The sequence below is a fragment of the Leuciscus leuciscus genome (genome assembly GCF_965113295.1).
Source record: "Leuciscus leuciscus genome assembly, chromosome: 2".
Taxonomy (NCBI): Eukaryota; Metazoa; Chordata; class Actinopteri; order Cypriniformes; family Leuciscidae; genus Leuciscus; species Leuciscus leuciscus.
Genome location: NC_138726.1, coordinates 34,953,733 through 34,968,217, shown reverse-complemented (window position 1 = coordinate 34,968,217; position 14,485 = coordinate 34,953,733). Strand labels below are relative to the sequence as shown.

The 14,485-nt window shown below is 38.9% G+C and overlaps 1 protein-coding gene across 1 annotated transcript; it reads left to right on the top strand.

The window, feature by feature from the left end:
- The first annotated feature begins 2,677 nt into the window (after positions 1-2,677).
- Positions 2,678-12,931, top strand: f2 (coagulation factor II (thrombin)). The gene is made up of 20 exons (XM_082149123.1): positions 2,678-2,784; positions 3,558-3,769; positions 4,032-4,096; positions 5,173-5,423; positions 5,515-7,306; positions 7,434-7,444; positions 8,110-8,250; positions 8,378-8,535; positions 8,753-8,777; positions 9,095-9,166; positions 9,557-9,662; positions 9,864-9,994; positions 10,312-10,623; positions 10,861-10,971; positions 11,056-11,182; positions 11,293-11,460; positions 11,644-11,817; positions 12,186-12,364; positions 12,482-12,552; positions 12,670-12,931. Exons 1-20 carry the CDS (start codon positions 2,760-2,762, stop codon positions 12,823-12,825), a joined length of 4,287 nt encoding a protein of 1,428 aa, XP_082005249.1. The 5' UTR covers positions 2,678-2,759; the 3' UTR covers positions 12,826-12,931.
- The last annotated feature ends 1,554 nt before the right edge of the window (positions 12,932-14,485 follow it).

Genomic DNA, 14,485 nt, shown 5'->3' with positions numbered 1-14,485 from the left:
AAAAAACTTGGGACAAAAACTACGATAAAACCTGTTCGAAAGCATCTTTTGCAGCGATTTTTGTGTGAGCATATCAGTGAACACCCCTGACCACACGGTGAGTTTCCCTATGTGAGTTTCACGTCTTTGTAAACGAAAGTTTAATGTTTAAGTTTTTAGGAAGGATTGTTCCAGTGCCTATATGCAGCCATTCTGTAGGTGGGGGGGAGAAGCGAAAGAAACCTGAAATTCTCGGGACACCAGCATGTGTCCGAATTTTAATCTTAACCGTTCTATTTCATCAGAAACGATCTGTAAACAGGGCTTTAAGTGTAAAATACCGAACTTGTCCTTTAAAAGGTGTCGTGAGGTTTTCACAGGCAGTGAACTCATACCATAATGTGTCAGTAACAATACACAGAGAAAACTGCAAAGTTCTCGAATTCAGTTTGTGACTGCATGGTCGACCGAGGGAAGTGTTGTAGCCATACAGCAGGGCTACTGTACAAAATTAAAGATGAATTGATAAAAATAACATTTATTCGTAAATCTGTACATTCGTATAGCTACATCTGCTACAGCCGCCTACGGGACCGACGCTACTTTCTTAGCAGCAAGGCACGCAGTAATGGCGGCGCTGCTTTACTTCCGTGTTTCACCGGATTTGTGTATAGACAGGTGTGTTGCTTTCCTAATCAAGTCCAATCAGTATAATAAAACACAGCTGGACTCAAATGAAGGTGTAGAACCATCTCAAGGATGATCAGAAGAAATGGACAGCACCTGAGTTAAATATATGAGTGTCACAGCAAAGGGTCTGAATACTTAGGACCATGTGATATTTCAGTTTTTCTTTTTTTTTAATAAATTTGCAAAAATGTCTACAATTCTGTGTTTTTCTGTCAATATGGGGTGCTGTGTGTACAATAATGAGGAACAAAAATTAACTTAAATGATTTTAGCAAATGGCTGCAATATAACAAAGAGTGAAAAATTTAAGGGGGTCTGAATACTTTCCGTACCCACTGTATATCCTTTTTCATTTGTAAACATGTTAGATTATGGAAGTAAAATAAGATTTCATGTTGATTTCATGTGAGTTGATTCCGTGTTAACTCTTCCGTTGTAAGAGCAGGTTCCCCAGTGTGTTCAGTAATATAGATTTAATAGCTTTGGGCATTGAACAAAACTGCACTTCTATAAATTGATTTTATACAGGTCAAATTCTTTTCATTTTTCATCACATCAGACAAAGACCTGTCCTTTTGTCCTCTCAATTCCATTTCCATTATTATGAAACCTCCCCTGGGCATTTAAGCACCACTGCTAGCTGCTGAGATTTGAGCCAACCATTATTTACAGCAGTCACCTGGTGCATGCTTTACTTCACGCAGTTATCCTTTCAAATCAAATCAGCCTGTCAATGATCCTGTCAATAATCCTGTCACAGTTAACATCCTCATATACACACTCCACATTTTATTTTATTAAATTTACACTACTCAAGCAATTCTCCTGAGCCGTTTGGAGAGGAAACAAGTAGCATGCGTCACAAAGAAGAATTGTCCATTCTGAATCAGACTGCAACATCTGTTTCATGTAGCATAACAAAAGGAAAACGTGGCCTTTCAGCACTAACTTGTTCATGTATATTAGATTACTGTAACATTTATTTTATTAGCCTACTCGTCTGCTATGGTCTCTCCATCCATTACAGATTCACATTCATGGCAAAGAAGGCCGGGTCACTTACATCATCTAAAGGTCTATTACTTTCAATGCACTTTCTTCAAAATACATACATCATAATGGCCCAAATACAAAAGTAGCAAATAGCAAAATAATCTGATAGGAATAGTTTAGTTTCTAAGAGGCTCTAATGGAGTGATAAAGCTGTTTTTCTGGTATATTGTACATTTGCAAGTAAATGAACGTAGACCAGTTACAAATTGTTGAATTTAAAACATGTAGAATGATCAAGCAGTAGGGATCTTATAGTTTGATTTGAGTGTCTGTTTTTCAGTGTTTTGCGTTTTTACTGACACTGTAGGCAAACCAGCGTGGAAACATTCAAAACACTATATCAAAATCATACTGCCAAAACGTCCACAAGAACAATTTGTCTGTACCTTGTGTCCTTGTACTAGCTCTCTCTGCCGCCTGAAGGGAAGGCAAAACAAATCAGAAATGTCTCTCTAGCGCCACCGTGTGCTAGAAAGTTTGTCTGCCTTTAGGTTGTTTCTGAAGTCTTTTTAATGATTAAAACATTAAAAAAATATCTTAGAAAAATATCATACACAACTAAGCACCACATTCACAACCAGGAAAATATCAAACGAAAACAAAGGTCATGTTTAATGTTAAATGTTTAATAAATAATTTATATTAATACACAGCCAATCATAGTAACATGTATGCACGTCGACTATCAGGAACTATTCATGAAGAATCAAAAAGTAATGGATCTTTTCCTAATTCTGTAGTTAAAATACATAAAGGACAGACCAGGCACAGACACTTTGCCAACATGTGCTAAACGCCTTTATATTATAGTCATGGATATCTTCTTTATACACAGAGATTGTCTTATTGACATACATTCAAAAACAAAACGAACATTCAGCTTTATTTGGAGAGGGCGAGTGCAGCGGTAGTTGTTTCTAGAGGGAACCGTTTCTCTGTAACAGTCAGCTACCTGACTTCCGGTCGATGCACCGATGGCTGGAGAACGATAATTTTCCCGGAGTTTTGGGTGCATAGACAAGACCTTCGAGTGGCCAATGCGCAGAGGAAATATAGTCCTGAGTTGGTTGAAAACGTCTTCTCAATCTCATGCTTATGTTTGCAGATTCGACCAGTTATCTACTCGATGAACGCTGGGTTTTAGCACAACCTGCATCTATAAAGACGCTTTATACATAAACAGCAAAAAACTAAACAAAAACAAAACTTATTTTCTGAAGATCTAACTGTTATAGGAAACTGCTGTTTAACTACTCCATAATGTGTTTGTCATCAGCTAGCTCTGCTATGCTCTCCATAATACTTTCTAGATTACTAACTGCATATTGCTTTATAGACTGACTAACAGAGGAAAACTAAAGTCATGAATTTACCTTTTTTTTTTTATGAAATTTGTGCATTTCAAATTAAGAACTGCATTTATTCGAATCGCAACAAGCATTCATTTGTATTCCGCGCATTAATTCGTATTGCATCTAACCATGCAATTCACTGTACAAAAATCACCAATAGTTGCAACCATTATTGTTATTACTGTTAGGTAGTAAATTATACGGGACTCTCCTTAAAATGTTTAAGTGTTCTATGTCTAAAGACATGTATATTTTATGGTTCTGAAAAACAATATAATAAAAGAAAAGAAAGACAATAGAAATAAAAATAAAGTTAACATAATGAAAAAGATATGTAAATGCACAGCCAAATAACAATTATTCATCAAGTATTAGTTGAGTTTGTTTTGTAAGTGCTGTCCATTCATCCTTGCATGTAACTACAGCTTTCAAAATAAGTATGAGAGTAATATATTGTCTTATTGTGGTATTTGTTATTTTTAGTGGCAACAGACTTTTGGAGGGATAAAGGCTCTGGGAACATGACAGACTCCATCCACAGTGTGCTGAGATCAATACCGCGAGGGCTCACCCTGGGTCCTTCTCTGGCTGAAGATGGACAGTTGGGCCTGTGGTGTGTTGGGCGAGTGCTAGAGAAAGGCACTCTGCTAGGTCTGGAGGAACCTGACAAAATAATCAGAAGGGAAAAAGAGGAGGTATGCATACCACTGTGTTCTTAAATTTAATTTTGAACCATACAGCTGACAGGTTTGTTTGTTTAGTACCACTACAGAAAATGTGCTTCAAGACATTAGCAGCATCTACTTAAGTTATTTCTCACCTGATATTGCAAGTATGTTTTCAGAAGCATTACTATGTTCAAATGGGTCTACAAAAGCAGTTTTTTTAGAGTTAAATAAGATGTTGCTGTGATAAGTAATAGCTATAAGTATGTAAGTATGTGTTCTTATTCTGCAGGGGTTGCAAAATACATGCCAAAATGTGTTCAAAAGAGAAATCTCAGAGGAAATGTACTGGATGAGGTAAGTTTATCCAGAATAGACCTGGCTGTCACTATCATGAATTTTGTTCTGATGATTAGGCCTAATTCTGTTTTGTTCATGCATTAATGTGTGTGTGTGTGTGTGTGTGTGTGTGTGTGTGTGTGTGTGTGTGTGTGTGTGTGTGTGTATATATATATATATATATATATATTTTTTTTTTTGAAATAGTATATAATATAGTAATGAACATTATAATAAAATAGGCCCATATGATTTACTTTAATGATGTGAAAATGTATATAATATAATATAATATAATATAATAAAGATATGAAAAGGTGCAGCCTGAAATTAAACTGAGTAACTGACAAACCTTAATTTTGCATGAGGAAAGAGTTTGACTATCTATTGACTATTTGACTATGGCAAAATGAGATTGAAATTTAAACTGTTATTATAACGGTTATATTAAATAAATGTGATTAGATAGAATAACTAGCCTGGGTTTCCCCATGCTGCCTTGCGCGCAGTGCGATTTTATTCACGCTGCTAGGCAGCCTGGATTCCATGGACCAGATTTTCGCCTCAGCGAGGGGACCAATCACAGAATGGGGAGGGAGCAGCAAGACGATGACGACGTCTATGCGACACACCGAAGCAGTTTGTTTATATCCATATATTCCTTCTACCCTCATGTTTGTCTTGCACAAACGGCAATAGTCGCTGAACGCCATCGCGTACACATAAATCTCTGACCCATCGTCTTCTTCCTCGTCGAATTTCTGTCGCTCTACATACGTCATCTAGTATAATTGAAACGATTGGCTATGAGCTACGTACATGCGCATTTGATAGACATTCATAGCGCCCAATAAACGGCTCTGGGCATTCATAAACCACACCTCAAATACGAGAAAATGAACATGTGGTTCCCAGACCACGTCTCAATGAGACTAGGTCTGACGTTAGCCAGGCTATAGAATAACCGCGACTAGGCGATTAATCAATTATCGCAATAGGCCTAAGCCAGAATTCATTAATTATTATATTTAGTACAATTACTAACTTGCATATCAAGACATTATATAATCAGACTTGTTTAACTGCCTCCACAGGTTTGCCTGCAGCACTCAGAGTGATGAAGAGAGCAATGTCAGTGTACTTGAGGTGGATGGAAGATTGGGCCTCAGGGTCTGTCGGGACATTCAGCCAGGAACAGAACTGCTCCTCTTGGAAGATCAACAAGAAGCCTCTTTTGAAGAAGAAGTTCTGCAAGTAAAAGCCTGTGAAAACAGTAGTAGACCAAACAGAGATCAAGATGAAGCTCTAGAGGCCATCACTTTAGATCACCGCTCTGGCTGTTCATGTAAGTTTATACCTGATATTTGTACTGTGTAAGAGGTCCATGATATAATGTTATGCTTTTGAAAATGTGTGAAACTTTTGTCTTCTTGCAGATCCTGCCACACAAGAGAATACAAAACTTCCTATCAAGGTGAAAAGTCTTGTGCAGGACTCTAGAGCCTGTAATTCCAGTGTCCTGGAGCAGAATGGGGTGGATGAGGCACACGGGGAGAGTGAAGCTGAGCAGATCGATGAGCGTCCTGCAAGAGAAGAGATTCAGAGCGTCAGTGTGAATACATCACAAGCCCAGAATTCATCAGAACATCTGAAGCCAGAGAGAAGCCTAAGAGCCAGCTCTCGCCTTGCCGCTAAACCTCGAAAAGTGCACTCATCAGCCAACCGTATCTGCAAACGACAAGATCCAATGAACAGGTCAGACCTAAGCAGCAAGAAAAAGCTCCTGAATAACAAAGACAACACAATGCATATTAATGAGGATTCCAGCATGGAGCAAAATGAACAGGATTTTCCTCACTTTATTATCCGAGAGAGGAAGTACAAATGTTACGAGTGTGACAAGAGCTTCTTTCAGCTGTGCCATCTCAAGAAACACAAATTCACACATCAAAATCAAAAGCCGTACATGTGCACAGAGTGTGGTAAACCATACAGTTCACAGGAGAGCTTCCAAGCCCACCTACTAATGCATCGTGGTCAGAGGCCGTTTCAATGCCAGCACTGTGACAAAAGCTATGGCTTAAAACGGGACCTCAAGGAGCACCAGGTTCTCCACTCAGGCGAGAAACCGTTCGTCTGTGACATCTGTGGAAAAGCTTTTGCTCGCCGGCCCTCGCTACGCGTCCACAGAGAAGTCCATCGGACAAAAGAGCCAGACTACCAGGCTCCCAAGGTCAAGTGTCCAGAGTGCAGTAAAGAACTGGCCAATTCTGGCTCTTTGAGGAACCACATGCGTCTGCACACCGGTGAACGGCCGTACATCTGCCAGCACTGTGACAAGAGCTTTCGCCAACGTGGCAATCTGCTGGGACACATGCGCATCCACACCGGAGAGAAACCCTACAAGTGCGACCATTGCGACCTGTGCTTTTCTCAAGTTCCTGAACTGCGCCGGCACCTGATTTCACACACGGGTGAGGTGTATCTGTGTCCTGTCTGTGGTAAGGCTTTAAGGGACCCTCACACGTTGCGGGCCCATGAACGACTGCACACAGGAGACAGACCCTATAAATGTGAACAGTGTGGGAAAGGGTACACGATGGCAACCAAACTCCGGCGCCACCTAAAGTCTCACCTGGAAGAGAAGCCACATGTTTGCCAGGTGTGCGGAGCCAAATACACAATGATGCAGAGTCTACAGCGGCATCTGCAGTCGCACAAACATCATTTAGACTCTGGTCATGTATTGCCGACACGAGGCCGACCCAAAAGGGAAGGCCAGAAAGCAGAGGGTGAGCCAGGTAGGACTGACTGCAGCAGTTTGGAAGAGGGACGGATGGTGGCGTACGTTCAAGCCTCAGAGGACTTGGCTATGGTGTCTCACCCAGAAGGTGCCATTTTGGGCTCTGGTGCGTACCACCATGGCACAATTGTTTTGGAAAAAGGAGTGGAGAAGGGGGTTGAACGTATTGAGCTCAGTGAGAATTTCATCGAGATTATTGTCTCCGATGATAATACCAAGTGTATAGTAGTGCAAGAACAGCCTTCCAAGTGTATAGAGATTCAGGAACAGGAAGCTAATGCTGAATGCATAGTTGTGCAGGAAAATGATGCCAGTAGTGACTGTATTGTAGTTCCAGAACAGGATGCTAATAGTTGTTTGGTCATATTACAAGGTCAGGATGGTCTAAGTTCTGTGGCAGAGACTGTAGAAATAGAGACAGGGCTGTGATACTAAAGTGTTTCATTTTCAAACATAAACTCTTCACATTATGTCTCACACCAAAGAAAAAACAACCTTTGTGAAATAAATGTATAAGCTATGTTGAATGTCTTGCTGTTCTTTGATACTTAGATGGGTTATCAGTAAATATTGACTCCTGTGCGCAGTGGACCTTGTTTCATCACTGTTTATACAGACATTGTACAAGTGCATCAGCAAAACACAGCTGTGTTGGGAAATGAGCTAATACAAGAGGAAATAAAATGTTATACTTGTATCTGTTACGTTGCAAATTATCACATCTTTCACACGTCAACTGTTAAAGTAAAATACCATGTACGTACTTTTCATATAAATACATAATGATTATTATTAGAGGAAACGATAAGCAGTAGATACCTAGTAGATAAGAGCTAATGGAGCTCTTCAGCTACATAAAGAGGGTCATCATTTCAAGATGAAAGCTATTTCTTTTGATTAGTGTTTTACACTGTGTAAAATATTTAATCTAGTTTTTTCATTTTTTTTATTTGCGAGAGTTTTGTTATAATATAAATATTATAATTTTTATAATATGTTCTCACAGTTGAATTCGCATAGTTTTGAAGATATGAAGTTATCTTGTTTTCATTAAATATGTCTGATTCATGTTCCTCAGAAAGCAAAGAATGTTCCACGTTGATATAAGTGATCTGATACAGAAGAGATAGGCTCTTTTTGTTCAGACACTTTGTTCTCTTTGAACTCTGGTAGTTCAATATTAACTTGGTGACTCCAGTAACTGCAGCTCTGGGGTTTTCTAACTGAGTGTGTGAGAGATTTGATGAGATGCTCCAAGTTCTTTCAGGATTACAGACTCAGTCATCCCCAAGAATGGGAGCAAAACCAGCGCTTCTCCTTCTCTCCCTGCTTCTCGGACAAGTTCTCCAGCTCACGTTGTGTCATAACGGTAGGAATTTACTAAGATTTCTCTGCCTTTTGACTAATTAGGCCATAACAAACATATTATACATATTATAATATGTGAGCCTAGATGTTTTGTTATGTTTTGAGAAATGTTGGCTTTTGTGCTTCAGTGTTCATTGACAATAAGGAAGCCTCTCAGATCATTCGGGCAAAGAGGGCTAACGGCAGACTTGAGGAGTTTAAACCGGGTAATCTGGAGAGAGAGTGTGTGGAAGAGATTTGTGACCATGAGGAAGCTCGAGAAGTGTTTGAGAGAGTTGATGCAACGGTGAGAAATGCACTTTGTGTTGTAGACACATAAGCTCCAATTGAAACGTATGGAAATATTTTAATCTCTTATCAGTGGATTTAAATATATATATATATATATATAAATATATAAGTATACAACGTATATCTTTGTAAGATAACTGGATTATTTGAAGTGTGGTATAATACTTTTATCTAGTATTTTATGTTTAATGATTTCTTTCATTTTCCCACAGGACATTTTTTGGGCAAAATATTTGGGTAAGAATATATATCACTTTAAAAAAGTTTCAGTGTAAACATTGACAACATTTTGTGTAAACAGTTTCTATTGAACCAGGGACAAAGTGCATTTTCAACCGGCCTTTCCCTGCTCAATATACAAATTAAAATGAGTGTATTGGTATCAGGGTTGCCCAACGGCCAATTAAACTAGCCAAAATACCAAAACTCAAACTAAGGCACTCCCATAACTAAAATCTGTGGCAAGAGTTTAAAAGTAGAACCAATTCCACAAACGCCAACCTTGGAAGTCTGTTAGATGTTATATATTTCCCTTTTTTATCTTTTTTCCACAGGCTGTGAGGGAACAAAATTATTCAGAACACCAGAACATATCAGGAGTTTGAGAGCATGTGTGAAAACAGAAGGTAAGGGTGATACATACTTATTCACCCAACACAAAGACTTGTACCCAACACTCGTAACACAAAGAAATGTTTTGGTAAAAGCTAGTGACTGATCATAACCCTATGAATTAATGGATGTTTGATTGACAGTGTTATTTTTGTGTCATTGTTCTAGTTTTTACTAATATTTTTAATTAGTTTGTATATATATATATTCGTTTTCTATTTCATTTTAAAGTTTTTAAAGTATGTCTATATGGTTTTTATGAATTTTAATTAGAGTTTTAGTTATTTTAGTGTTGCCTTGGCAAGTAGCTGAAATAAAATGTTTACTTTTTATTTTCAGTTAATGTTAATTTTACTTCGAGTAAGAAAATGTGTTAGTTTTAACTATAATTTCTCTGTTGACAGGAGACTGTTTCGTTCATGTTGGTGAACACTACGCTGGTAGAGTATCTGTCACCAAGTCTGGAAAGTCATGCCAGTATTGGAAAAGCAACTTCCCCCACAGGATTCAGTATGTACTTCTGTACTCTTTGTTGACAGCAACTGTAATCTCTCAGGATTGGCAAAACCATTTTATGTAGATTTTTTTATAAAACACAAATTATTTCAGTAAAGAAGAGGCTGTTTTGTTTTCATGTATTGAGGTTTACATGCCTCTAGTGATGTTGCAGCAGCTCTTTTGTCTTATGAACTACTTGTTTCCCCTTTTTAGCGAATTTAATGTGACACAGCTGAAGCTACCGGAGAACTTTTGCAGAAACCCAGATAAGAGCAGTGAAGGCCCTTGGTGTTTTACAAGAGACCCGACGGTCAGAAGGGAGTCCTGCAGCTTGCCAAAATGCGGTAGAGAAAATCACTAAAATCTTACTGCAAAATGTCCTGTGGTGTAATAACTAACGCTTTGCGCTGTCAACCAGAATGTTGAGCCATCACCTCTGTGTCGTTGAACCAGGTTGCTCAGGAGAAATTATCGCTGTAATAATAAGTGTACTTGATGTTGCTTTGGATCTGCTAAATGACTACTGATTATCTGATAGAACCTATTTGTGCCCTGTTTATTGCACATTTTATGCTTGAGCATGAATAAAAAAAAGGTTTCATTCCATTCCATCAAGTTATGCTAGTCCACCAGACTGATCATCTCACTCTCTCCTCCTCAGGTGAGGCTGTTGTTCTCCATCCGCCACCTCCTACTGTGAAACCCGAACAGCGTTATGTCAAGAGTAAATGTCTGGCTGGAAATGGGGAGACCTACACTGGGAATTTGTCTGTGTCTATGGGGGGACGCACCTGCATGCAATGGAGTGCACCAGAAGTGCAAGCCTTGATTAAAGGAAAAGAGTTTCTGCCTCAAGTTCAGCTGATAAAGAGCCACTGCAGAAACCCAGATGGAGATATGGAGGGTCCCTGGTGCTACGTAAAGGAAGCGGGTGGAAACATTACCATTGATTACTGTGACTTAGAGATGTGTGGTGAGTGAGCAGAATTACCTTCTACAAACACTAGAAATAATAATTTCTTACCTTGAACTTTAGACCTTGATTGAAAGTGACATCTGGACCAGAGTCTTTTAATTAGGATTAAGTGTCATAATTTTAATAAAGCAAAAACTTTTTCAATGTTAAGGAAGCCTAAGTACATTAGACATAAATCATCACTCCTCTAAGCCCACACTTGAACATCACTCTCTCTTTCTCATTCACTCTCAGACGCCCCTCTGGACAAGTTTGTAGAGGAAACAGGTGGTCGAGAGAGAACAACTCTTGATGGCAAAAGAAAGGCTTTCTTTAGCCCCCGCAGCTTTGGCAATGGAGAACAAGGTCTGATACCTTCACCGTCTGTTTTGCGGTGGTTTGATATCTTGTATAATCAACTGATAATTAATATTTAACTGCCTTTGTCAGAGTGTGGAGTGCGCCCCTTGTTTGAGAAGATCAGCAAAGAAGATAAGAAGGAGAAGGATCTACTGTTGTCATACACTGGAAGCAGAATAGTCGGAGGAGAGGAGGCTGAAATAGCCAGTGCTCCATGGTGAGTACATCACCACATATGCTGTTTTAAACTTTCAGATATCTTGCCATCATCACTCATGTCGACATCTAATGCTGCATGTTGTATACTGTGTTTGATGTCATTTGCAGGCAGGTGATGTTATATAAGCGTAGTCCTCAGGAGCTGCTGTGTGGAGCCAGTCTGATCAGCGACGAATGGATTCTCACTGCGGCCCACTGCATTCTCTACCCACCGTGGAACAAGAACTTCACCATCAATGATATCATCGTCCGCCTTGGAAAACACTCTCGTACCAAGTGAGCCCTCAAAAAAATTCTATAAAACCTGCTTTTTTTCTTTTTTTATTGACTGCACCAATACATAAATTGTAAATGTCTACTTGTTAATGCCGAAAAGCTGTGAAATATAAGTAATTTAGAAACCTCAGTCTACAGGAAATTAAGCTGTTTTAAACACTTTCCTGTTTCTCTCTGAGTCAGGTATGAGAGGGGCATTGAGAAGATTGTGGCCATTGATGAAATCATTGTCCACCCTAAGTATAACTGGAAGGAAAACCTGAACCGAGACATTGCTCTTCTGCACATGAAGAAGCCTGTAGTCTTTACGAATGAGATCCACCCTGTCTGTCTGCCCACCAAGAGCATCGCAAAGAAGTAAGAAAAAACAATAGTGTAATATATATATATATATATGTACTGTATATTTAGGTTCTACTCATCGGTTGTTGATTGGATGGAGGCAGATTGGAATGCAAGTTTAAGCAGACTACATGATTAGAGAAGTCTGATGAATCATCCACAATAAAATCAATAACATGCATTTAGAAAACACAGATTTTAAAACTTCACTCTATAAAGATGCTAACCTCTTGAAAGGGGTCCTTTTATGCATTTGTTCACCTTTTTTGATGGTGAAACTCACTAACAGCATATTTTCTTGAGGAACAACAATGTTTAGAAAATGCATTTTTGCATAATAAAAATGTACTCATAGCTGTAATTGACAGATTTTCTCTCTGAAGTTTAATGTTTGCAGGTTTCAAGGGCCGTGTAACTGGCTGGGGGAACCTCAGGGAATCATGGACATCAAACCCAACAAATCTTCCAACAGTGCTGCAACAGATTCACTTGCCCATTGTGGATCAGAGCATCTGTCGCAATTCCACCTCGGTCATCATCACTGACAACATGTTCTGTGCTGGTAATACTCATCATATTCTTCATGGTCTTCTTTAGACCCTAGACAGTTCAGGTTCTGAGAATTCGTGAGATGCTTTTGCGCTCAGGTGTCACAGCAAGGTCATCTTTTGTTTTATAGGTTACCTGCCAGATGAAACAAAAAGAGGTGACGCTTGTGAAGGAGACAGTGGAGGGCCTTTTGTGATGAAGGTATGATAACGTATATATTCTTCTCTCCTCAAACAAGTTTGACTTACCAATACCGATAAAGCTCTGTTTGCTGGACATAACTAAACTTGTCTTTTTAAAACCTATTCCTGCCCACAGAGTCCTACAGATAAACGGTGGTATCAGATTGGCATTGTGTCGTGGGGTGAGGGTTGTGATCGTGATGGCAAATATGGATTCTACACACACTTATTCCGTATGCGTCGCTGGATGAAAAAAGTCATTGACAAAACAGGCTCTTCGGATGATGAGTGATCTTCAAACCTGGAAAGAGACCTTTGCCACACACGAAATTAACACTTTGGTCAAATGTGATCAAACCTTCAAATCGATGAATAAATCTGAATTCTTTGTATGTTGATACCAGTGTGTGAGCATGAAGTTTCTTTCTGTGCATTGACAGTGAGAATGGGCTGGCCTCTTCTTTATAATGAAACAGATGCAATTCTGGTTTTGAGATCAGTTCAATTAAATATCAGGTTCTTGTCACATAAATAAAGGAATGGTGACGTGACTGATCACAATTATGAGGGTGTAATTACAACACATCAAAGTGTTAGGGGGTAACAGTTTAGGACCTAAGGACCAGATGTTTGAAAGAAGGCAGAATTATAATAAATTGAAGAAAAGTTTTACTGAAGATAGTTTGCAGTTTCATCAGCAGAAGTCAGCTTCAAGACTCACAGAGGAGTTTGTTGGCCGCCCCGCTTACAGTTACAAAGATCACTGCAGTTATACCCTACACCAAGGTCTAAGCTACGTCCTTGCTTTAGGTTGCAGTTTCTGTTTGGCTAAGAAATAGATAAACATAGTAATTTTCCACACATATACATATAGACTGAAGCATATCTCCATTGATTACGCAGCTGACACTCAGACCCTGAAGTTAGGTACGTCGTGACCTTCCAGGCCGCAGATTTGGGTTGCTGGGCGCCAGCATGTCCAGAACAACAACTCAGTCAATCTCCAATAATGCCAGTGGTTCCTTAACCTGTAACCAAGAAGACTAACACACACACTGACACACAGCTTTTCAAAGGTTGTATTTGGCCAGGCTCTAACTATAAACAGGGGAGTCCTCTCAAAACATCAAGATAATGCATTCTTTTTCTCAAGGAGAGCTACAGTACACTTTAGTCTAACTGGAAAGTAAGGCTTTAACAAAGAGATGGTCCCTTAAACTATAGACTTCATTGACCCCTGTGACCATAGTTGTCAGAGTACCCTAGAAAAACAAATGTATGTATTGACACATGTTGAAGACCTTTCTCAAACAAAACATCTTTCCATATTTCATTTCTGGAAGCCGGGTCTAAATGAGCAAGCACTGTTACTGTATTCATATCAAATACAGACATTAGAGAATACATGAAAAGAACATTTCAGTGATCACACTGGTAACTTCTATTATATTTTAGAATATTATTCTATTAGAATTTTAGAACTTCTAACATATTTAGAAGGAAAAATATTGATTAATACCTTGATTATAATCACTCATTACATATACACTGAAGCAGCAGTGGATTCCAATCCACCCACTTCAAAAGATACTCTCTTTTTTCACAGTTCAGTTGTCAAAAACCACTGTATTTCATTGAGATGCTTTAATAGACGAAAAATGCTAGCAATTAAAAAACCAAAAATGTTACTACACTGCCCGATCAAAAAAAAGGTTGCTGTTTGGATTTAAATAGGAAAATGCTTAAGAGTCTATAACTGGATCATTATTGCTGTGATTATTATGTTTCTAGCATGTTATATGTTTGGCAACAACCAAAATTTTATGCACCTCTTGATGGAAATAACATTACAACATTTGATTTACATCAAGAGGTGCATCGATTTTTGGTCAAGATCTTGTATTGACAATGCAAGAGTCAATCACTCTGTAAAGTCTACTCCAGCACATCCC